The sequence below is a fragment of the Pseudophryne corroboree genome, chromosome 2 (genome assembly GCF_028390025.1).
Source record: "Pseudophryne corroboree isolate aPseCor3 chromosome 2, aPseCor3.hap2, whole genome shotgun sequence".
In the NCBI taxonomy this organism is placed as follows: domain Eukaryota; kingdom Metazoa; phylum Chordata; class Amphibia; order Anura; family Myobatrachidae; genus Pseudophryne; species Pseudophryne corroboree.
Window position 1 is genome coordinate 19,851,124 of NC_086445.1, and position 25,382 is coordinate 19,876,505.

Consider the following 25,382-nt stretch of genomic DNA (forward strand, 5'->3'; position numbering starts at 1 on the left):
AAGATGGGCTACACACCGCAGCTGTAGTTTCGGGGGGTTCCCCCAGAACCGTCTGCCGGAACTGGCTGCTGTGCATGTGCGGTCTGCAGGATTGCACATACGCTGAAGACCCGGCAGCAATTATAGCACATCACAGGGACAGGCTCCTTCCGTAGCCCCTCCCTGCAGGTGCCCAATGATACATCGGCATTGTATAATCGCATATTGCAACGCAATCCTAATATTGAGCCCCGATCGCATTGAATATACGATTCATGATAAAAGGGCCCTTTTATCTCTACCCACTGTATCAGTCTACAAGGCTTAGGTGGTCATTCCGAGTTGATCGCAGCCAGCAACTTTTTGCTGCTGCTGCAATCAACTAGTCCACGCCTATGGGGGAGTGTATTTTAGCTTAGCAGGGCTGCGATCACTTGTGCAGACCTGCTAAGCTAAAAAAATTTCATGCAGAACAAGACCAGCCCTGCAGCTACTTACCCTGTGCGATGGATCCAGCGATGATGGGCTCGGCTTTGACGTCACTCCTCCGCCCTCCTGGACACGCCTGCGTTATACTCACCACTCCCCAAAAACGGCTCCAAACGCTCCGGATCTGCCCAGCCACGCCTCCTTCCTGTCAATCTTCTTAGCGGTCGGTTCTGCGACCGCTTCCTTTGTAAGTTGCGACATAACCCACAACGTCGCGCATGCGCATTCCGCACCGATAAACCGCTGCGTGCGAACGGGTCGGAATTACCCCCTTAGTACATAGACACATAGTGTGAAATGTGAGTCCACGTCAACATCCACTTATCCTGTCCCAGGCAGGTGGTGCCGGCAGAGTTAATGCGACCTGAAACCACGGGTCGTGTTCCCGCATTCTAGGTCACTGTCACAGATTTATTTTTTTCTTTTCTTCTTACAATTAGCAAAACGACGTATTTGGAGGTTCTGAGTCACCGTCATCCAGAGGAACGTACATGTTGGTGAAGGATGTTGCTATTTGCTTCCGATGAAATGTTAGTGGGATAATATTGCGCTCTCCATCCTTTGTGGGAGGCAGAAGAGGCTGCGCAGTTACAGAGTCGGGGTCACTCGCCGGCGTTATGGAGACGAATGGCTGTTTACCTGGTGATATCTGTTGTTTATCAAACCTATAAATTAGCGGTGGTGAATTAATACGATCTGCCGGTCTCCGGATGGTGGCCTGAGCTGAACTTCTGCTCCGTTACCCTGGAAATTGTGTATCGCAGCAGAGGGAGGAAGCTCTGTAATTGTACCAGATATCTCCCTAATTCAGAGTCTGACGCCATCACATGTGTGACAGCGACCAGACCACGGAGAGAGTGCCCTGTGCCACCCCAACCACTGCAGGCTCCAATGGCTTCATGTGACACAGCCGTGTTGGGGTTATCCGGACTCCAGGTCGACAACAAAAAGGTCGACACACCTTAGGTCGACATGAACAAAAGGTCAACATGGAAAAAGGTCGACGTGAACAAGGTCGACGTGAACAAGGTCGACATGGAAAAAGGTCGACTTGAGTTTTTCACGATTTTTTTCTTTTTTGGAACTTTTTCCTACTTAACGATCCGCGTGGACTACGATTGGAACGGTAATCTGTGCTGAGCGAAGCGAGGCACCGTGCCCGAAGCATGGCGAGCGAAGCGAGCCATGCGAGGGGACACGGTGCACTAATTGGGGTTCCCCGTCACTCTCCGAAGAAAACGACACCAAAAAACCATAAAAAAACTGATGTCGACCTTTTTCCATGTCGACCTTTTGTCCATGTCGACCTATTGGCGTCGACCTTTTTGTTGTCGACCTGGAGTCCCAGACCCGTGTTGGGAATACACTGCATTGTAACATACACACACAAGACGGGCACTTTGTGAACAAGACTAGTGATATTGTGACATGAATGGTTCCCAAATATTTACCTAAAAAACCTAAAAGTTTTACTTTTTTTGGAACCTACGGCTGGATTAAATCCCTGCACGTTCCCCCTACACGGCTGCTGTCCATGTTATATGTTTTATATGAAATCAATGAAGGCGGACTGAATGCTTGAGGCTAAAGCGAACATACGACATGCAAGACATGTGGTTATTTGACAGCACTGCACAGGGATACGCGCAGGACGACGGGGCGTGGTGTGCACCGTAGCTGGATAGTCTCGAGAACACACAGAAACCATGGACTTGACCTGCAGGGAATATTAACAAAAAAGTAGCGCGACTTTTGCAGTCACATGACCTGACGTCCCCACCGCCCCAGAGGCGACAGCAATCAGTCACTTTCAGATAGCTCCTCCCCTCACTGCAGCCAGGTACAAATAAGCCACCAATGGCAAAACCATTGTATTAATTCTGAATAGGCCATGGCGAAAATTCAGGAAAGTTCTGCTTTTCTCCCGTTTATTATACCCTTAGGGCCTGGTTCAGGGGGCGGAGGTGAAGCGGCTGCGACTATCGGTCATCCGTCTACGATTTAATGCAAACGTTGCTGCACAGCCTTTCCCAGGTGTACATGCATCCAGTACAGAAAGGAGAACACTGGGGTTCTACATGGTTTAAACTGAATATAAGGAAATAGCTACATCGCCCTTGTTGGAAACTGTGGGGAGATTTATCAACGCTTGGAGAGAGAAGTGTACCAGCCAATCAGCTCCTGTTACTTTTCAAACCCAGGCTGTAACATGACAGGAGCTGATTGGCTGGTACACTTCTCTCTCCAAGCGTTGATAAATCTCCCCCTGTACGTTATAAGGTCTCATGGTCTATCAGAGCTGCGCTGTGTAATAAGGCAGAGTATTTGTGTGTGTGACGTAGCCGCTCTGCCATTCTCTCTCTCTGCAGAGCACGTTGGGCCTGCTCTCTGCAGCCCGGCTGCTCTAATCACATTACGCCCCCCTCCGCACGGGGCTAGGGGCTGCTGCTAATTGAATTGCTCTCGTCACAGGCTGAGGTTTCTACCCTCCGGCCGCTGCCTGTTTTATTGTTCCTGGGCCTGGCCAAGCTGCCACATTTATTTCATCTGTCACCAGGAGCCCTCTCACCCCGCGCTGGTGTTTGCTTAGAGGCGCGGCGCTGCTCTGTCCTGCAACACAATTAAAAACAAATAAAACAATCTGGGACCTTTCTATTATTTATTTATATATTCCGGCAGCAGGCTCCCCGCATTCCGGCGTGCAGAACCGGGGGAGCGGGGGCTCTCTCTATGTCACATGTATGTCCCATTGTATATCATTACATTGTGTGTGTGTGATATATGTGCAAAATATTAATAGCTAGAGTCCTTGTGGTAATGATGTAGCTTATTAGAATGTAAGCTCCTGTGAGGAAGACTGCTTTTCTGTGTACTTGATTCAGGGACAGAACTACCAGTTGGCCAGGATGGCAGATGCCCCCCCCAGGTGCGTAGATTATGACGACGACTGGCTACACATATCTGTTTTTTGTAAAATATGATCACATGGGAGTAAGAGTCTCTGCAACGCGGTTCTAGTGGATTGTCAGCTTTTCAGCCAAGGACCCCTGCGGCCCATCAACAATGCCAGTGCAATGGTACAGCAGCATCTAACTCATTTGCTTAAACTGTGGTCTGGGGGCTGCAGCTGGTGGAGAATTAACATTGTAATGCAATTTGGGTTGTTTGCCGGAGAATCAGCGCTCAGCGGGACACCTGACCACTGCGGGGAGGGGGACACAATGATATGGGAGGGGGGGGTTACAGAGGAAGAGCTGACGGGGCACGTTCGCCTGTTTCCCGGGGTCGGATAAGAAACTGATGGGAAAGTAATAGGGGGGAGTAACATATGCTCCAATTTACTATTTCCCAATATAAATTCCAGTGTGTAAGAATCAGGTCCAGGAGAGCGCAGTCACGTTTTACCTGTGATTGGCCGCAGTCTGTACATACTAAAGGCCAGCGTTAGAGGGGTTAATTGCACAGGCGGCCACCGGTTATCAAATACCTGAATCAGCTGTATATGCCAGTTTGTCCCAGTATGCGACATGCTGGGACTTGCAGTTCTTCACGACACCCCGAAAAGGTCACATCACTGCCATCTTCATTAAAAGGGAGTACCCGCTTAATATATAACGGAGCAGGACTTGCTGACACGGGGCTGCGTACTGCTGTATAGGTTACTGGGACCAAGTCACTACATATTGTATATTGTATGTAAACACAGAAGTGGAGAGGTTGCCAATAGCAACCAATCAGATTCCACTTATCATTTACCTAGCACCTTCTAGATTATAATAGCTGGAATCTGATTGGTTGCAAGGCCTCCACTTCTATAGTAAATATACCCCCCGGTATCTGTATGTATGGCTGACAATGGCACGGACTACAACTCTCAGCAGAGCTCTTCTGTGTAGATAACAGGACGACTAGACTCTTACTCGTCATCGTTCAGCAGACTCCGTCTCCCTGGTAACAGTGTACTCGGTAACAGCGGCACATTAAGCAGAGCGGAAGCGTTATTCAGCCGGTGACACGGATACAGGTGGCTCAGTACAGCCAATGGCAGCTTACGCTTTTATACTGTCGGCACCGGCTGCGCCCTCCTGGGCGGGGAACGTGCGGGTATATCGGGGGGTTTGGCGGATTGGAAGGTCTGGTGTGCGACTAGAGACAGCATTTGAAACCCCAGCGAGCGATCCCACATATACACAACACAATTTTAACTCAAAATAATTTAATTGAGAAAAAAAGCTTACACGTGTCCCCCGTACTGTGTCCCCGATGACCCACCACCAGCCCCAGACTGTGACCACATAAGTTTCCAGCATGCAACCGGCGTTCATATAGGAGACCCCAACAACCCTCCTAGGACCGTGTGTCTCACTTGCTCTATCACACACAAATACCAGACTACAGATCCTTCCCAATCTTCAACAGTGACCACATAACGCAGCCGTCAATGCCGCCACCAGGAGAGGTGGACGAGCCGCTTGCAGGTCAGGAAAAGGGAACGTCCTCTAGGGACAGAGGCTCCATGATGTCCAGTTTCCGCCCCTTGCTGCCCTGTTCCACGATTTCCAGTCTCAGGCGAGGCACCTTCGTGTTCTCCCCACCGTCGGCCTTGGCCGGCCCTTTAAGAAGGTGCTTGTCAGAGTCCTCCACGGTAATCCTCAGGGTGCACCCCTGCGGGAGGAGGTCCTGCTCGTAGGCAGCCGCCAACTGGTTCACCACCCGTCTCTCCACCTGCGGGGACCAACCATCATCGTTATGGGGGAAGGATACATACAGCGCTGGCTAGCCCAGTAGGGCACCAGCAGGTATCATCGAACCAGTCTATCGGCTTACATTATGTATCTGCCCCTTCCCGATATCCGTGCAGTGTATACAAAAGGGAGCAAGCAGGGAGAGCCGCAGCATGTAACCAGGTGAAAAGGGTAATTTAGGGGTGCAGCCCCCTTACTGGTATAGTGGCTACAGGGCCGCAGACTCACAGACACAGAACAGAAGCGGCGGTACCTCGTGTTTTATGGAGCGAGCCCCGTAATGGACGTTGTATCCATCTGCCAACACATCCATCACTTCGCGGTCCCAGAGCAGCGTGATATCGTGTCGCTGTTTGGCCTGAGGAAGAGAAACACAAGTTCTATGGAGGAACAGGCCACACGTGGCACCCCGGGTACCATAAAGAAATGGGCCTCTGCACTCTGTATCGCCATAGTCCATGCTGACGGATGGGGCGGGGGATCTGGGAAAGGCTCCCATAGGCTGGTGAGGAGGGGACGCATACAGGTTACATAGTAATGGGAAGGGAAGCGGCTCGGTCATTATGACTGATTTTAGAATGCCGACAGGGTACCCTGGGGGGGGGGGGGGGGGCAGTAGGGTACAGGGTATGATGGCGAGCCCTCACGCCCCATCCACCGCTCTTCTATAACCATCACCCGCTGTCTGTCTCACTGTGCGACGGCGTACCGCGTGCTTATAACAGACCGCTGTGACGCGGCCGGCCAGTGATACTGTGGGTATTGGGCCGAGTATTTGCCCACATAAGCTAGCCCTTTAGTGACAATGACGTGGCAGTGCCCCCTCCCCTGTGTGTCTGTGTGTGATACAATACAGGGCCTGATGAACACCTTATTCCACTGGGCCACGTGTGGAGTCCGTGTCACTGAATGACAGCACTGTTCCACGCACAACAGCCTATTCTCTGCTATAATCAGCCTTTCCAGGGTCCTCCCCAGGTCACCGGGAACGTACAGACTGTGCTCTGGTTCACCAGCAATTACCGCCCAGATTCAGACAGAAGACACTCGCTATTAACCCCTTCTGCCACAGAGAATCGCAACTACCCCCTGCCCTCAGGAGCTGGCAATCTAACGTGTAATCACATATCACAACTGCGTCCTATTCAGTCACTCACAAGCGCTACAACTAACCAGAGTGTATTATAGGCTGTAATGAGCTGTGCCAGGAGGATTAGGGGTCACCAGGCTGTTGCTGTTAGACACGGAGGCCTCGCTCTATAGTCAGGGAATTTCGGAGCGCCCGCCGCGTTACCCAGCGGAGAGGCGGTCACAAAAGCCTCATTCTTACAGACATGCTCCTGTTATTGTTATATAGAGTTGCAGCGAGTGTCTGGGGCACGATTGTGGCCTCGGGGTCGCTGACACAGGCCTGTTATTTCCCGGCCTGCGGGGATGGCGCAAGCTCGCTGGTTGCCATAGAAACTCCAGAGTTTTGGGTCAGCTTGGAAGAAGATTCTGCGGGACCGTCACTAGTCCCTTAACAGCCATTTATAGCGATATGAAAATACTATGAACTTTGCAAAAAAAACTCTAAGTAGAGGGTTAAAGGGGAAGCGCGCGTTGTAAAGGGCTCTGGACGGTACATAAAACATCTCATACAGGGTGATAATAACCGCGCATATTACAACATCTGCACTACCAGCCACTGAGCATGCAATATAACATACGTTATATCGATCCTCTGCTCCATATATGTCATTGCAGAAACTAATATAATGTTTTACTGAAGCCGTCTGCAATCGGGCCCCGGGATAAGAAAGGTCTCACCACTATTAGTAATGTATGTGAAAGTCCCGTTACCAGCTTTGTGATTTTACCTTTTTGGCCCAAGAGTTCAGTTCCTTCATGACCAGCTGAGACAGCTCGGAGCGGCAGAAGGGCAGGAAGAAGACAATCTCATTAATCCGCCCCAGGAACTCGTCTCTCCGGAAGTGAGCCTGCGAACGTCAGGACGGAGGGGTCTATCAATAGCGCCAAACATAATGCATTTCCGTACAGGTACTGTATATACATATGTATATATATAGATTTATTACTGAGCTGCCTAGGTCCTTCGTGTGTGTGTGTCATGTATGTGGGTTGTGTGGTAATGATGGCTGCATCCTCCTCCTCCCATAATCCCATCTGGAGCAGGCTGCCGCCCTGGGCCTCCAGGAGAGCGGTCTCTGGGGCTATGACAGCAGCAGCAGATGCAGCCAAAGTGAATTATGCAGCTGGGCAGAGCAGATCTGGAAAAGCTCACAGGACAAATACGCAGTAATACATCACACGGCCGCTCTCGCCGGGGCAAAGCAGAGACCTGTCAGCAGGGGGCACCCAAGACTTGGGGCCAGTATAGGAGAGGCAGCGCCAAGTATAGGAGGGGCAGCGCCATCACCGGCGGCCAGTGTAGGAGATATGTAAGGTATGATCAGTATACACAGGTACGCAAGGTATGATCAGTATACACAGGTACGTAAGGTATGATCAGTATATACAGGTATGTAAGGTATGATCAGTATATACAGGTATGTAAGGTGAGATTAGTATATACAGGTATGTAAGGTATGATCAGTATACACAGGTGTGTAAGGTGAGATCAGTATATACAGGTATGTAAGGTATGATCAGTATATACAGGTGTGTAAGGTAAGATCAGTATATACAGGTATGTAAGGTGTGATCAGTATATACAGGTATGTAAGGTGTGATCAGTATATACAGGTATGTAAGGTGAGATCAGTATATACAGGTGTGTAAGGTGAGATCAGTATATACAGGTATGTAAGGTATGATCAGTATATACAGGTATGTAAGGTGAGATTAGTATATACAGGTATGTAAGGTAAGATCAGTATATACAGGTATGTAAGGCATGATCAGTATATACAGGTGTGTAAGGTAAGATCAGTATATACAGGTGTGTAAGGTAAGATCAGTATATACAGGTGTGTAAGGTGTGATCAGTATATACAGGTAAGTAAGGTGAGATTAGTATATACAGGTGTGTAAGGTATGATCAGTATACACAGGTGTGTAAGCTAAGATCAGTATATACAGGTATGTAAGGTATGATCAGTATATACAGGTGTGTAAGGTAAGATCAGTATATACAGGTGTGATCAGTATATACAGGTATGTAAGGTGAGATCAGTATACACAGGTACATAAGGTATGATCAGTATATACAGGTATGTAAGGTGAGATTAGTATATACAGGTGTGTAAGGAGAGATCAGTATATACAGGTATGTAAGGTATGATCAGTATATACAGGTGTGTAAGGTGATATCAGTATATACAGGTATGTAAGGTAAGATCAGTATATACAGGTATGATCAGTATATACAGGTATGTAAGGTATGATCAGTATATACAGGTGTGTAAGGTAAGATCAGTATATACAGGTATGTAAGGTGAGATCAGTATACACAGGTACGTAAGGTATGATCAGTATATACAGGTATGCAAGGTGAGATTAGTATATACAGGTATGTAAGGTATGATCAGTATATACAGGTGTGTAAGGTAAGATCAGTATATACAGGTATGTAAGGTATGATCAGTATATACAGGTATGTAAGGTGAGATCAGTATACACAGGTACATAAGGTATGATCAGTATATACAGGTATGTAAGGTGAGATTAGTATATACAGGTGTGTAAGGAGAGATCAGTATATACAGGTATGTAAGGTATGATCAGTATATACAGGTGTGTAAGGTGATATCAGTATATACAGGTATGTAAGGTAAGATCAGTATATACAGGTATGATCAGTATATACAGGTATGTAAGGTATGATCAGTATATACAGGTGTGTAAGGTAAGATCAGTATATACAGGTATGTAAGGTGAGATCAGTATACACAGGTACGTAAGGTATGATCAGTATATACAGGTATGCAAGGTGAGATTAGTATATACAGGTATGTAAGGTATGATCAGTATATACAGGTGTGTAAGGTAAGATCAGTATATACAGGTATGTAAGGTATGATCAGTATATACAGGTATGTAAGGTGAGATCAGTATATACAGGTATGTAAGGTGAGATCAGTATATACAGGTATGTAAGGTGAGATTAGTATATACAGGTATGTAAGGTGAGATCAGTATATACAGGTATGTAAGGTGAGATTAGTATATACAGATATGTAAGGTGAGATCAGTATATACAGGTATGTAAGGTATGATCAGTATATACAGGTGTGTAAGGTAAGATCAGTATATACAGGTATGTAAGGTATGATCAGTATATACAGGTGTGTAAGGTAAGATCAGTATATACAGGTATGTAAGGTATGATCAGTATATACAGGTGTGTAAGGTAAGATCAGTATATACAGGTATGTAAGGTATGATCAGTATATACAGGTGTGTAAGGTAAGATCAGTATATACAGGTGTGTAAGGTGTGATCAGTATATACAGGTATGTAAGGTGAGATCAGTATATGCAGGTATGTAAGGCGAGATCAGTATATACAGGTAAGTAAGGTATGATCAGTATATACAGGTGTGTAAGGCGAGATCAGTATATACAGGTGTGTAAGGTGTGATCAGTATATACAGGTATGTAAGGTGAGATCAGTATACACAGGTACATAAGGTATGATCAGTATATACAGGTATGTAAGGTGAGATTAGTATATACAGGTGTGTAAGGAGAGATCAGTATATACAGGTATGTAAGGTATGATCAGTATATACAGGTGTGTAAGGTGAGATCAGTATATACAGGTATGTAAGGTATGATCATTATATACAGGTATGTAAGGTGAGATCAGTATATACAGGTATGTAAGGTAAGATCAGTATATACAGGTATGTAAGGTGAGATCAGTATATACAGGTATGTAAGGTGAGATCAGTATATACAGGTGTGTAAGGTGAGATCAGCATATACAGGTATGTAAGGCGACACCCCCCCCCCCCTCTTCCCCCAATAGAGTGGGGTAAAAAAAAAAGTGTAGCCCCCCCCCCCTACATTCGTGCTAATCTGACCCCGACAAACCAGTCAGACTAGGGCAGGAATTCCTCGGAAGTGGGGACCCCAAAAAATGAAAATGGGGTTCCCCTCCTGAGCAACAGCTAGTACTGGGCTGATAGGGGTGGGTGCGGGGTTCATTGTTAATATTATTCTTGACAGGTGCCCTACAGGTCCCAGCAAGCCTGCCCCAGCATGCTGGCACTTGGAGAACCACAAGTGCCAGCATGCCCGGCTATAAATGGCCCGCTGGCACCTGTGGTCCGCCTGTAAAGAACAGTAATATTGTTCTTTACAGGTGGCCAACAGGTCCCAGCAAGCCTGCCCCAGCATGCTTACACATGGAGAACCACAAGTGCCAGTATGCCCGGACATAAATGGCCTGCTGGCACCTGTTGTCCACCTGTAAAGAAAGTATTAAAATAAAAACACCAGAGTCGGGCGGCGGCCTTTAAGTTCTTTTGCATGGCTGCCGCCTTCCGCAGGGCTTCCAGCGTCTTCACCTGGTGGGCGGCGGCTGCTAAGCTCTTTTGCATAGCCGCCGCCCATCCAGGACTTCAGGCGTCTTCTGCCTTCAACAGCTCTTCTCTGCTCCTCCTCCGCCGTCGGACTGACAGCCGCTCCCTCGCGCTGACATCTGGAGGGGGCGGGGCGATGACGCAGCGAGCCGTGATTGGCTTGCGGCGGCCATCTTGAATTTAAAAAATGACGCTATGGCGCCATTTTTGAAATTGTTACCGCTCCGCTGCCCGAACTCTGCACCACCACCCGCGCCCGCCGCCTGCACCTCCGCCGCCACCCATCACCCACACCTCCGCCGCCTACCGCCGCCTGCACCTCCACCGCCAGCACCTCCACCGACACCCGAACCTCCGCTGCGCCCACAACAGTGATTGGCAGCGGATCCAGTGACGGATCCGCTGGCCAATCACTGTGGCCTGACTGACAGAGGACGTGCTTTCATAGGTTGAAAGCACGTCCCTGTGTGAAAGCGGCACCTCTAATCTAATGGTGCCGCTTTCCCATGTTATTTCAATGGGCTTTTAATGCCCATTGCTAGGCCCCGCCCGTGCCTGCCCCCCGCTCTCCATACCTTTCCCTATCTGACAGGGAGGCACCACGGTCGGTGCCTCCCAAACACATTTTACACAGGAGGTATGATTAGGATAATATAAAGCAGATACTCATGACACAGAATATGTGTCAAAAGTATCTTCTTTATAATATTTTAATCATTAATGACAGGGGAGGCACTGCCTCCTACCTCCCCTGACTGCACGTCCCTGGTATATACAGGTATGTAAAGTATGATCAGGTGCTGTTGTGGATAACATGGGTAAACAGAGTCATGTTACATTTACTATAGCACTTATTCTATACATTTGAAATGATCTCCGCCTACGTACAATGTGACGGCAGATAAGAACCACTTGGCCCATTTACTCTGCCCTAGTGACACAGTGTGAGGAGGGGAATGGAGGCAGCAGGAAGCCACAGACTGAGAGTTATATAGTGGGAGGAGCAGGGTCCCCAGTAGCACAGAGTATATCAGGAGATGAGGGATGTGTCAGTGAGGACAGGGCTGCATGTGACAGGGGCAGTGACATGTGAGGAGGGGAATGGAGGCAGCAGGAAGCCACAGACTGAGAGTTATATAGTGGGAGGAGCAGGGTCCCCAGCAGCACAGAGTATATCAGGAGATGAGTGATGTGTCAGTGAGGACAGGGCTGCATGTGACAGGGGCAGTGACATGATGTGAGGAGGGGAATGGAGGCAGCAGGAAGCCACAGACTGAGAGTTATATAGTGGGAGGAGCAGGGTCCCCAGCAGCACAGAGTATATCAGGAGATGAGTGATGTGTCAGTGAGGACAGGGCTGCATGTGACAGGGGCAGTGACATGATGTGAGGAGGGGAATGGAGGCAGCAGGAAGCCACAGACTGAGAGTTATATAGTGGGAGGAGCAGGGTCCCCAGCAGCACAGAGTAGTGATGTGGTCATGATGCTGTCACAGTGATGCAGAAAGACTGTGTTAGACACCTTTATATGAAACTAAGTTCAGACATAAAACTAATTCTTAAAACAGGCATTTTTTCTTGCATTGTCTATGTAACCTCTAGGATCAGAACAGCTGGCATTTGCAAATCTTCAGTCACTCTATTTTTACCCCACTGAGGCCCCCTGACAATAAAGGGTTAAGGTGAGCAGCACCATGCGATACTGGCACTGTAAGTGGAATCAATCCGGTGTCTATGAAATGCCCATTAAGCCCTGGACTCTGAAAGATTAACCTGGAATTAATTCCAGGTACACTTATTGTGTACGGAAATCTGATTTTGGTTAGAAGCCGCAGCAGCCCTGGGAGACATCCAAACCTACAGGGCAGTAATCCGGCAGAGGCGCGTCCGTGCAGGGGACGCCGGAGGCGGGGTTATCAGTGGCTGACATCAGAAATCTTTCTCTGCTGTATGACCTGACCCAGCCTGTATCACCGATAGACAGACCCCGCAATGAGGCACGGACACATTCCCTCATGGGGAACCCCCCCCCAGATGCTGAGGAGCAGTCACGGCTCTGCAGAATGTGACATGGGACACGACAGACTCTGATCCTCACCAGTATGGGCCAATGTCGGGAGACACACACAGACATACAGATAGGAACAGACCTTAAGTAGGGGCCGGATAATGTTGTCCTTGAACTGTTTGGAAATGGTAATCTTCTCCTCAATCTGTATGTCATCTGTAAGCAGAGAGAACAGCGCAATGTGTCGCACACACAATATAACGCAGCGCCAGATCACACATACACGGTGCAGTCACATTATCCTGAGCACCAGCCACAGTAACCGCCGCGTGCAGCTCGGACAGCAGCTAGACCGGCTGGGAGTGACTTAATGAGGGGCTGGTAGGTCGGCGTAGGTTCATACTGACGGTGAGCTGCTCCGCTGTAGCGTGTCGGTTGGTCCTCTCGCACCTTCGTAGCCGACGTTCACCTCTCACATCAGTGGCGCTCCGCGATTTCCACGTCGGTTATTCGCAATGGTATCGTCTGTCCAGTCACAATACACCTTCACTGCAGCAGCGCGCACAGAGGTCACACAACTGCGCTGTGTCAGAAATACCGCCAGCCTTTCCCCAAAAGCCGATAATCATCCCTTACTGTAACTCCGACAAATCGCCCCATTTACCCAGGACAGCAATAATGATGTGTGTGCAGACGGCCTATCACTCCTTATATACCCACCAAGCCAGCGCACGACGCGTGACGTACTTCATGGGCTACGCGCTGCCGACGTCACGTGCAGGAGGTGGTTATAATAATGTGACCCGACTGTGTATATGTACAGTATATATACACGTTTGGGGAAGGTATCGCGGAGTGGTGGTAAAAAACACAGGCATGTCACGGGCGTTTTTCGGGGTGGTGTATCTGCCTTCAGTTGCGATCATGAACACAGAGAGCAATGGTGCCTGCGTCGATACCGTGACCATAGATTCACTCGGCCTAAATCAGGCCTTTAATCAATGAATCAGCCGTGTGCCCTTACATGGGGGATGTGAAGACCCCAAATTTAAACCCAGTACAGTACAGGGGCATTCTGAGCCGAGACACAGAGCGCACATACAGAGCTGCGCCACACTACAGTCTCCGCCTCTCGGTAATACTCCTGCAGCAGCCTGAACAGTGTCTCAGAAGTCAGGAGAGTTTTGCAGTGACATGCAGCTAACAGCTCAGCACTTGTGGCTGGGCAGCCGTCCAATCAGAGCTCTCGGAACGAGACGTGTGACAGCGTCCTCAATAACGTGTCATCGCTGGTTTGGCCAGTGCTGCCCGCTGGATGAGAGAACGGTCAGCTCACCTAGGTTCTCCGCCAACCTGCGCCTCTTCAGCTCCTGGGCTTCCTGTCTCAGCTGCAGAGCATGCTGGGCAATCTCATCGCTGCCCACGTTACAGGTCATGATGAAGATGGCGTCTTTACATTCAATGGTCTTCCCCTTACCGTCGGTCAGCCGGCCCTAGAGAGAAAAAAAACAAAGGATATAGAAAAAGAGGGCAAAGCCAATCAGGGCATCGCTAAAAGATAGACGGCCGCGTTCTGTTCTGGCGTTCAACTGCAAGATTAAAAATCTGCTTCAATGCCGAATCCATTTCGCTAGTGGTATTGTAAAACTACAAGTATATACAGTAGTGCTCTCTCTTTCCAGGAGGCTGGATGGACTCTTACACAGATGGCAGCTCTCAGCAGCGCGCACTGAGCAACTCTTACTCCATTATCTAATTAACCAGAGCTGTGAGAGATGTCATGAATGATAGACAGCAGAAATAAACCATCTCGGGAGTGCCAACATATATTTGTAGCTATAATACCACTTTAAACAGCACAGGGCAAAGCGCTATAATAACAGGAAGACAGACTGTCCCCGGCCACTTCCGTACACGCAGTGACAGATGGAAAGATGCAGCAAGAAATCTTTCCTGGGTGCTGAAGATTAACATCTCACTTATTGCCCCTGTCCAACATTGCTCTTGGAATTGATTTTACATTTAGCTGGCGCGCTGTGATCTATGCAACGAGGATCACTATATTAATCCTGAGGATGAGAAGACGGAGCACAGAGAGGGGAGGAGGACGGGAATAAGGTTTTATTAGCAGGCAGGGGGAGCGAGTCCTCGGAGGAGACATACAGAAAACTCATATCCCGGCTCTTACAGTCCTGGCAGAGTAACGACAGCCAGGGAGCACGAGTGATTGTCTGCTGCGATATTGACAAAACGCTCTACAGGACAACTTGTTCAGATCCACCAATGTGGGGAGTCGCAGCGCAGTGGGAGAGAGAGAGACGGAACATGGCCTGGGCAGGCAGTGCAAGACGGAATGTGGCCTGGACAGGCAGCGAGAGAGACGGAACGTGGCCTGGACAGGCAGTGAGACGGAACGTGGCCTGGACACGCAGTGAGAGAGCGACGAAATGTGGCCCGGACAGGCAGTGAGAGACAGAATGTGGCCCGGACACGCAGTGAGAGACGGAACGTGGCCTGGACACACAGTGAGAGACGGAATGTGGCCTGGACACACAGTGAGAGAGACGGAACGTGGCCTGGACATGCAGTGAGCGAGACGGAACGTGGCCTGGACATGCAGTGAGAGAGACGGAACATGGCCTGGACACGCAGTGAGAGACGGAATGTGGCCTGGACATGCAGTGAGAGACGGAACGTGGCCTGGACACGCAGTGAGAGATGGAACGTGGCCTGGACACGCAGTGAGAGACGGAACGTGGCCTGGACAGGCAGTGAGAGTGAGACGGAACATGGCCTGGACAGGCAGTGAGAGTGAGACGGAATGTGGCCTGGACAGACGCAGCTTAGTACAAGTGGCTTACAACACATCACATAGTACATAGACTTTGCTTTCGGAGACCCACCAATGTGGGGAGTCGCAGCGCAGTGAGAGAGAGAAAGAACGTGGCCTGGACAGGAAGTGAGAGAGTGACGGAACGTGGCCTGGACACGCAGTGAGAGAGATGGAATGTGGCCTGGTCACGCAGTGAGAGATGGAATGTGGCCTGGACACGCAGTGAGAGAGAGACGGAATGTGGCCCGGGCACGCAGTGAGAGAGAGACGGAATGTGGCCTGGACACGCAGTGGGAGAGAGACAGAATGTGGCCAGGACACGCAGTGAGAGAGAGACGGAACGTGGTCCGGACACGCAGTGAGAGGGACAGAATGTGGCCCGGATACGCAGTGAAAGATGGAACGTGGCCTGGACACGCAGTGAGAGAGATGGAATGTGGCCTGGTCACGCAGTGAGAGATGGAACGTGGCCTGGACACGCAGTGAGAGAGAGACAGAACGTGGCCCGGACACGCAGTGGGAGAGAGACAGAACGTGGCCTGGACACGCAGTGGGAGAGAGACAGAATGTGGCCCGGACACGCAGTGAGAGAGACGGAACGTGTCCCGGACAAGCAGTGAGAGAGAGACGGAACGTGGACCGGACACGCAGTGAGAGGGACAGAAGGTGGCCCGGACACGCAGTGAAAGATGGAACGTGGCCTGGACACGCAGTGAGAGAGAGACGGAACTTGGCCTGGACACGCAGTGAGAGACGGAACGTGGCCTGGACAGGCAGTCAGAGATGGAACGTGACCCGGACACGCAATGAGAGAGAGACGGAACGTGGCCTGGACACGCAGTGAGAGAGAGACAGTATGTGGCCCAGACATGCAGTGAGAGATGGAACGTGGCCTAGACAGTGATAGACGGAACGTGACCTGGACACGCAGTGAGAGAGAGACGGAACGTGGCCTGGGCAGATGCTGCTTAGTACAAGTTGCCTGCAGCACATCACATAGTACGCAGACATTACTTACTGAGATCTGCTGGAATTTGCAGACAGTAACACAGACAGCAAATCTCTTCAGTGACCTCACATAGGGAACCGCTTAATTAATATCACCCCAAACCACCTTCACCCCCCTCCCATCAGAACACACCCTTTGTGCACCCACCCACTCCTCCCACCCCCATGATGGCTGCTTATGCCCATCATAAACCCAAGGAGAACCCATGTATGGTGACAGTGGGTAAAAGAATACAACCAGCTCACCTCATCAAACAGCTGCAGCATAATGGTGAGGACGTCGGGGTGCGCCTTATCCACCTCGTCAAAGAGCACCACCGCGTTAGGGCAATCCTTCAGCTTCTTGGTCAATTGCCCCCCTTCCTCGTGTCCGACATAACCCGGGGGAGACCCAATGAACTTGGCGACCTGTATAAATGTGACAGGGTTACGCGAGTATTGTGCCTCATACACATATCACCTACTCCTCATGCAGAGTACACCGGACTGTCATAATGTACATGTGGTCTACTGGCACCGTACACTGGACTGTCATAATATACATATGTTCTACTGGCACCGTACACTGGACTGTCATAATATACATATGTTCTACTGGCACCGTACACTGGACTGTCATAATATACATATGTTCTACTGGCACCGTACACTGGACTGTCATAATATACATATGTTCTACTGGCACCGTACACTGGACTGTCATAATATACATATGTTCTACTGGCACCGTACACTGGACTGTCATAATATACATATGTTCTACTGGCACCGTACACTGGACTGTCATAATATACATATGTTCTACTGGCAACTTACACTGGACTGTCATAATATACATATGTTCTACTGGCACCGTACACTGGACTGTCATAATATACATATGTTCTACTGGCACCGTACACTGGACTGTCATAATATACATATGTTCTACTGGCACCGTACACTGGACTGTCATAATATACATATGTTCTACTGGCACCGTACACTGGACTGTCATAATATACATATGTTCTACTGGCACCGTACACTGGACTGTCATAATATACATATGTTCTACTGGCACCGTACACTGGACTGTCATAATATACATGTGGTCTACTGGCACCGTACACTGGACTGTCATAATATACATGTTGTCTACTGGCACCGTACACTGGACTGTCATAATATACATATGTTCTACTGGCACCGTACACTGGACTGTCATAATATACATATGTTCTACTAGCGCCTTACACTGAACTGTCATAATATACATATGTTCTACTGGCACCGTACACTGGACTGTCATAATATACATATGTTCTACTGGCACCGTACACTGGACTGTCATAATATACATATGTTCTACTGGCGCCTTACACTGGACTGTCATAATATACATGTGGTCTACTGGCGCAATTAAACTGGACTGTCATAATATATGTGTTCTACTGGCACCGTACACTGGACTGTCATAATATACATATGTTCTACTGGCGACTTACACTGGACTGTCATAATATACATGTGGTCTACTGGCACCGTACACTGGACTGTCATAATATATGTGTTCTACTGGCATCGTACACTGGACTGTCATAATATACATATGTTCTACTGGCACCGTACACTGGACTGTCATAATATACATATGTTCTACTGGCACCGTACACTGGACTGTCATAATATACATGTGGTCTACTGGCACCGTACACTGGACTGTCATAATATACATATGTTCTACTGGCACCGTACACTGGACTGTCATAATATACATATGTTCTACTGGCACCGTACACTGGACTGTCATAATATACATATGTTCTACTGGCACCGTACACTGGACTGTCATAATATACATATGTTCTACTGGCGCCTTACACTGGACTGTCATAATATACATATGTTCTACTGGCACCGTACACTGGACTGTCATAATATACATATGTTCTACTGGCGCCTTACACTGGACTGTCATAATATACATGTGGTCTACTGGCGCAATTAAACTGGACTGTCATAATATATGTGTTCTACTGGCACCTTACACTGGACTGTCATAATATACATATGTTCTACTGGCACCGTACACTGGACTGTCATAATATACATATGTTCTACTGGCACCGTACACTGGACTGTCATAATATACATATGTTCTACTGGCGCCTTACACTGGACTGTCATAATATACATGTGGTCTACTGGCGCAATTAAACTGGACTGTCATAATATATGTGTTCTACTGGCACCTTACACTGGACTGTCATAATATACATATGTTCTACTGGCACCGTACACTGGACTGTCATAATATACATATGTTCTACTGGCACCGTACACTGGACTGTCATAATATACATATGTTCTACTGGCACCGTACACTGGACTGTCATAATATACATATGTTCTACTGGCGCCTTACACTGGACTGTCATAATATACCTGTGGTCTACTGGCGCATTAAACTGGACTGTCATAATATATGTGTTCTACTGGCACCTTACACTGGTCTGTCATAATATACATATGTTCTACTGGCACCGTACACTGGACTGTCATAATATACATGTGGTCTACTGGCGCATTACACTGGACTGTCACAATATACATATGGTCTACTGGCGTATTACACTGTACTGTCATAATAGACATACGGTTTACTGGCGCCGTACACTGGACTGTCATAATATACATGTGGTCTACTGGCGTCTTACACTGGACTGTCATAATAAACATATGTTCTACTGGAGCCGAACACTGGACTGTCATAATATACACATGTTCTACTGGCGCCGTACACTGAACTGTCATAACATACATATGGTTTACTGGCGCCGTACACTGGACTGTCATAATATACATATGGTCTACTGGCACCGTACACTGGACTGTCATAATATACATATGGTTTACTGGCGTCGTACACTGGACTGTCATAATATACAAAGAAAAACAACTAAGAAAGCGCTGACACTCTACACAATATTAAAATACACTCACTTTTTATTAAAATATGTAAAATACATAAGGACTGTTCCTAGACTACCTTTAAACACTATATTACTATAGTATTCCTGATCAATCCCTAACAGTAAATAGACAAATGAGTTCCCTATAGTCACAACACTATAAGTTTTGGCCAAAATTAATGTAATAAATTTATACAGCAGAATTAGTGCACTTAATACAGCCAGATGTTTGGATGGCAGCAAAATATAATAAGTAACTTTGTAGTAGTAACTGTTGCAGTATTTGTTTCATATAGCACAAATGGTTACAAGTCCATACAGTTATTTCCAAGTATTGTAACAAGAGTTCCAGTTGTTAAGTGTTGGTTTGCCAAGCAAATTTGGAACTTTTATGCATGCAGAGTTGAAATGAATTCCAGAGTTATAATTGTTAAACTCTATTAAACATGGCCATGCTTTAAATATCTGATTGTTTTTACCGCGACCGTCCTCTGGTAAACGGGTTCCTGTCCACTCCCGGCTCTGGTGCTCCACGACCTTTTATCAAGCCCTATCCGGAGTAAAGACGGTCCCAAAAGTAATAGAGGGTAGCGATCCAGCAGTACACAGAGGGAACCTTAGTGCGGGTCTCAGGTCACAGTCCGTATGAGACGCGTTTCCCCACCTTAAAGCAATTCAGCATCGGCGGCTTCATCAGACTGACTGATGAAGCCACCGATGCTGAATTGCTTTAAGGTGGGGAAACGCGTCTCATACGGACTGTGACCTGAGACCCGCACTAAGGTTCCCTCTGTGTACCGCTGGATCGCTACCCTCTATTGCTTTTGGGACCGTCTTTACTCCGGATAGGGCTTGATAAAAGGTCGTGGAGCACCAGAGCCGGGAGTGGACAGGAACCCGTTAACCAGAGGACGGTCGCAGTAAAAACAATCAGATATTTAAAGCATGGCCATGTTTAATAGAGTTTAACAATTATAACTCTGGAATTCATTTCAACTCTGCATGCATAAAAGTTCCAAATTTGCTTGGCAAACCAACACTTAACAACTGGAACTCTTGTTACAATACTTGGAAATAACTGTATGGACTTGTAACCATTTGTGCTATATGAAACAAATACTGCAACAGTTACTACTACAAAGTTACTTATTATATTTTGCTGCCATCCAAACATCTGGCTGTATTAAGTGCACTAATTCTGCTGTATAAATTTATTACATTAATTTTGGCCAAAACTTATAGTGTTGTGACTATAGGGAACTCATTTGTCTATTTACTGTTAGGGATTGATCAGGAATACTATAGTAATATAGTGTTTAAAGGTAGCCTAGGAACAGTCCTTATGTATTTTACATATTTTAATAAAAAGTGAGTGTATTTTAATATTGTGTAGAGTGTCAGCGCTTTCTTAGTTGTTTTTCTTTGTATTTCTATACCTGTGGAGGGCGTGGTGGTCCCTCTAATTTAAGAGAGCTGCAGACAGACTGTTTATAAATTACTGAGCATTTAAAATTGGCGCCAGGAGGTACTAAGTACCAACTTCTTTTTCTTTTGTCATAATATACATATGGTTTACTGGCACCGTACACTGGACTGTCATAATATACATATGTTCTACTGGCACCGTACACTGGACTGTCATAATATACATATGGTTTACTGGCGCTGTACACTGGACCGTCGTAATACACATATGGTCTACTGGCGCCTTACACTGGACTGTCACAATATACATGTGGTCTACTGGAATGTCATCTTATAATATACATATTTATTATTATTTATTAGCAGTTTCTTATATAGCGCAGCATATTCCGTGGCGCTGTACAATTGAAACAACAGTAATAGAAAAAAACTGGGTAATAACAGACAATTCTAGAGGTAGGAAGGCCCTGCTGGCATATGGTCTACTGGTGTCGTATACTGTGCTTTCATCTTATAATATACATATGATCTACTGGCGAAGTACACTGGACTGGACTGTGCATCTTATAATGTACACATGGTCTACTGGTGCCGTACACTGGACTATGCGTCTTATAATATACATATGATCTACTGGCGCAGTACACTGGACTGGACTGTGCATCTTATAATGTGCATATGGTCTACTGGTGCCGTACACTGGACTATGCATTGTATAATGTACATATGGTCTACTGGTGCCGTACACTGGACTATGTATCTTATAATGTACACATGGTCTACTGGTGCCGTACACTGGACTATGCATTGTATAATGTACATATGGTCTACTGGCGCCGTACACTGGACTATGTATCTTATAATGTGCATATGGTCTACTGGTGCCGTACACTGGACTGTGCATCTTATAATGTGCATATGGTCTACTGGTGCCGTACACTGGACTATGCATCTTATAATGTACACATGGTCTACTGGCGCCGTACACTGGACTATGCATCTTATAATGTACACATGGTCTACTGGCGCCGTACACTGGACTATGCATCTTATAATGTACACATGGTCTACTGGCGCCGTACACTGGACTATGCATCTTATAATGTACATATGGTCTACTGGCGCCGTACACTGGACTATGCATCTTATAATGTACATATGGTCTACTGGCGCCGTACACTGGACTATGCATCTTATAATGTACATATGGTCTACTGGCGCCGTACACTGGACTATGCATCTTATAATGTACATATGGTCTACTGGTGCCGTACACTGGACTATGCATCTTATAATGTACATAAGGTCTACTGGTGCCGTACACTGGACTATGCATCTTATAATGTACATATGGTCTACTGGTGCCGTACACTGGACTATGCATCTTATAATGTACATATGGTCTACTGGTGCCGTACACTGGACTATGCATCTTATAATGTACATATGGTCTACTGGTGCCGTACACTGGACTATGCATCTTATAATGTACATATGGTCTACTGGCGCCGTACACTGGACTATGCATCTTATAATGTACATATGGTCTACTGGCGCCGTACACTGGACTATGCATCTTATAATGTACATATGGTCTACTGGTGCCGTACACTGCTGCGCATACCTCGTGCCTCTCTTGGAATTCTGACATGTCCAATCTGATGAAGCCCTGTACAGATGGAAGACCAGGTTACGGACAAGTTACACTATAGGAAGATGTAACAGACACAGTAACACGGAGAAATACCAGTAGCTATATAAAGGCAGTGTACAGGATAGAAGGGCGACAGTGTAATGTGACGGGTTTACTCTCTGGGGAAACCATGCGTGGCGGAATGGGAGAGGAAGGGAGCTACCTGAATACTGTACTATGCTTTTCCTTACATAATCATCTGCTCATATTCAGTGAATTAATATCAGTTTAATACACCGCCAACATCTCCATTCGTTATATTCCACTACCCTGAGAGCATAATACATATTATATTTCTACTAGTGTAATCCATGCCGTATAATAACCCCAGCTCCAGCCCAAGTATACATGCCTCTGGTGAAACGTGCGTGTACACGGCTTAGGGGGCTTGTGTTAGCGCTGACAGGCTCCTATAACGGTCTGGGGGGCGCCGCATCGGATACACACAAAGGTAACACTTTCTCTTTTATTGCGGAACGCTCACTGACTGATCCCTGCTCTGTGGCCTCACATCGGGAATCAGTGTAATGTGGTCTGTCCGGCAGAAGCTCCTGCTCTTATTCTGTGTTATCTGTCTGCAGTGCTGTGCTCTCATCTAATGTTCTTGCATGCATTAAAAGTTTTATTTAAATTTCATCCATTTATACTATACAAGTTTGATATCATATCACGGTACGCCAGGAGATTTGTCCATGCACTACGTTATTGGTACAATTGCACCTTATATGTTTAATCTGAGACAAAATCCCCCCACCCCACCGCAATAATGTTCTCTGCACACAACAGAAATTACCTTCTTGACGTCCTTGTGTAGGTACCGCGCTGCCTGCTTCGCTAGTTCAGTTTTACCTGAGAGAACAACGCATCCAGTTACTGTGTAAACGGTATTTTAATACCTACCGGTAAATCCCTTTCTCATAGTCCATAAGGGATACTGGAGTTCACTTAATACGATGGGGTCCAAAGGAGCCAGTGCACTTTAAATTTCTTCAACTGGGCGTGCTGGCTCCTCCCCTCTATGCCCCCTCCCACAGCCAGTATAGGTAAAACTGAGAGAAGGAACACAGCGAGTGGTGAGATTCACACACCAGCACACCATAACATAAAACGACCAGCAACGGCTGGTAACAAAACAGCAAAGGCTGTACAGGTAAACCATAACAAAGAAGACCTGCAGACAAGTCAACGCACTGAGGCGGCCGCCCAGTGTCCCTTATGGACTAGGAGAAAGGGATTTACCGGTAGATATTAATATCCCGTTTTCTCTAGCACCCATAAGGGATACTGGGGTTCACTTAATACGATGGGGACGTCCCAAAGCTTCCAGAACAGGCAGGAATGTGCAGAGACGCCTGCAACACCGCCTGCCCAAACTGGGTATCCTCTTTGGCCAGGGTATCAAACTTGTAGAACTTCACAAAGGTGTTCTTCCCCGACCAGGTAGCAGCTCAGCACAGTTGCAAGGCCGAGACTCCACGGGCAGCCGCCCAGGAAGAAACCACCGATCTTGTAGAGTGGGCCTTCAGAGACTGCGGAACAGGTGAGGCTGCTGACACATAAGCCTGTTGGATAGTAAGCCTGATCCAACGAGCAATGGACTGCTTGGAAGCAGGGCAAACCTTTTTCTTTGCATCGTAAAGCACAAACAGGGAATCCGTCTTTCTGGCCCGAGCCATCCTCTTGATATAGATCTTCCAAGGCTTGCACAGCATCCAATGCCTTGAGGAGCAGACGTGCCAACACTGGACGGAATTACAACAGGTTGATTCAAATGAAAAGTAGATACAACCTTCGGCAGGAACTGCTGTCTAGTTCTGAGCTCCGCTCTGTCCTCGTAAAAGACCTAGTAGGGTCTTTTACATGATAAAGGCCCCCAAGTCGGAGACGCGCCTAGCCGAAGCCAGGGCCAGTAACATTACCGTCTTCCACGTAAGGCATTTTTCTTCTACCGTCATCAAAGGTTCAAACCAGGAGGACTGTAGAAATTCCAACACCACATTCAAATCCCAAGATGCCGTGGGCGGCACAAATGGAGGTTGTATGTGAAGAACTCCTTGCAAGAAGGTCTGAACTTCTGGCAACACTGTCAACTTCTTCTGGAAGAAAATTGAGAGAGAGCTGAAATCTGTACCTTAATGGAATCCAGACGTAAGCCCTTATCCACATCAGCCTGCAGGAAACAAAAGAAACGTCCTAAGTGGAACTCTGCAGGTGGATATGTGCGTTCCTCGCACTAGGAGACATACCTTCTCCAGATATGATGATAGTGTTTTAACGTTACAGGTTTTCTGGCCTGAATCATGGTTGCAATAACCTTTTTGGAAAGGCCTTAGTGAGCTAGGATGTCCTGCTCAACTTCCAAGCCATCAAACGAAGTAGTTGTAAGTCTGGGTAGACGAACGGTCCTTGTTGCAGAAGATCTTTTCTCATTGGCAGAGGCCAAGGGTCTGCGACGGACATGTCCAGAAGATCCGCGTACCACGCCCTCTGAGGCCTGGACTCCCCGATTCCTGATTCGCTTGAGCACCCTCGGGAGCAAGGGAAATCGGAGGAAACAGGTAGACCAGCCTGCAAGGCCAAGGAGATGTCAGCGCATCGACTGAGAGTCCCTGGTTCTGGAGCAATACCAGCGAAGCTTCTTGTTGAGTCAAGAAGCAATCATGTCTATCTGTGGGCAGCCCCACAGGTCGATGATCTGTTGAAACACCTGTTAGTGGAGACC

At 47.5% G+C, this 25,382-nt stretch overlaps 1 protein-coding gene across 1 annotated transcript in view; it reads right to left on the reverse strand.

Annotated features, from left to right (window-relative positions):
- Positions 1–4,667: 4,667 nt before the first annotated feature.
- Positions 4,668–25,382, reverse strand: part of CLPB (ClpB family mitochondrial disaggregase) — a 148,788-nt gene continuing 128,073 nt past the window's right edge. The window contains exons 9-16 of the mRNA XM_063950902.1: positions 23,454–23,509; positions 22,592–22,636; positions 16,835–16,996; positions 14,084–14,240; positions 12,890–12,963; positions 7,073–7,192; positions 5,467–5,571; positions 4,668–5,193 (exon numbers count right to left, since the gene is read on the reverse strand). Coding sequence (XP_063806972.1) covers positions 4,948–5,193; positions 5,467–5,571; positions 7,073–7,192; positions 12,890–12,963; positions 14,084–14,240; positions 16,835–16,996; positions 22,592–22,636; positions 23,454–23,509 — 965 coding nt within the window. The 3' untranslated portion in view covers positions 4,668–4,947. The remainder of the gene's footprint in view (positions 5,194–5,466; positions 5,572–7,072; positions 7,193–12,889; positions 12,964–14,083; positions 14,241–16,834; positions 16,997–22,591; positions 22,637–23,453; positions 23,510–25,382) is intronic.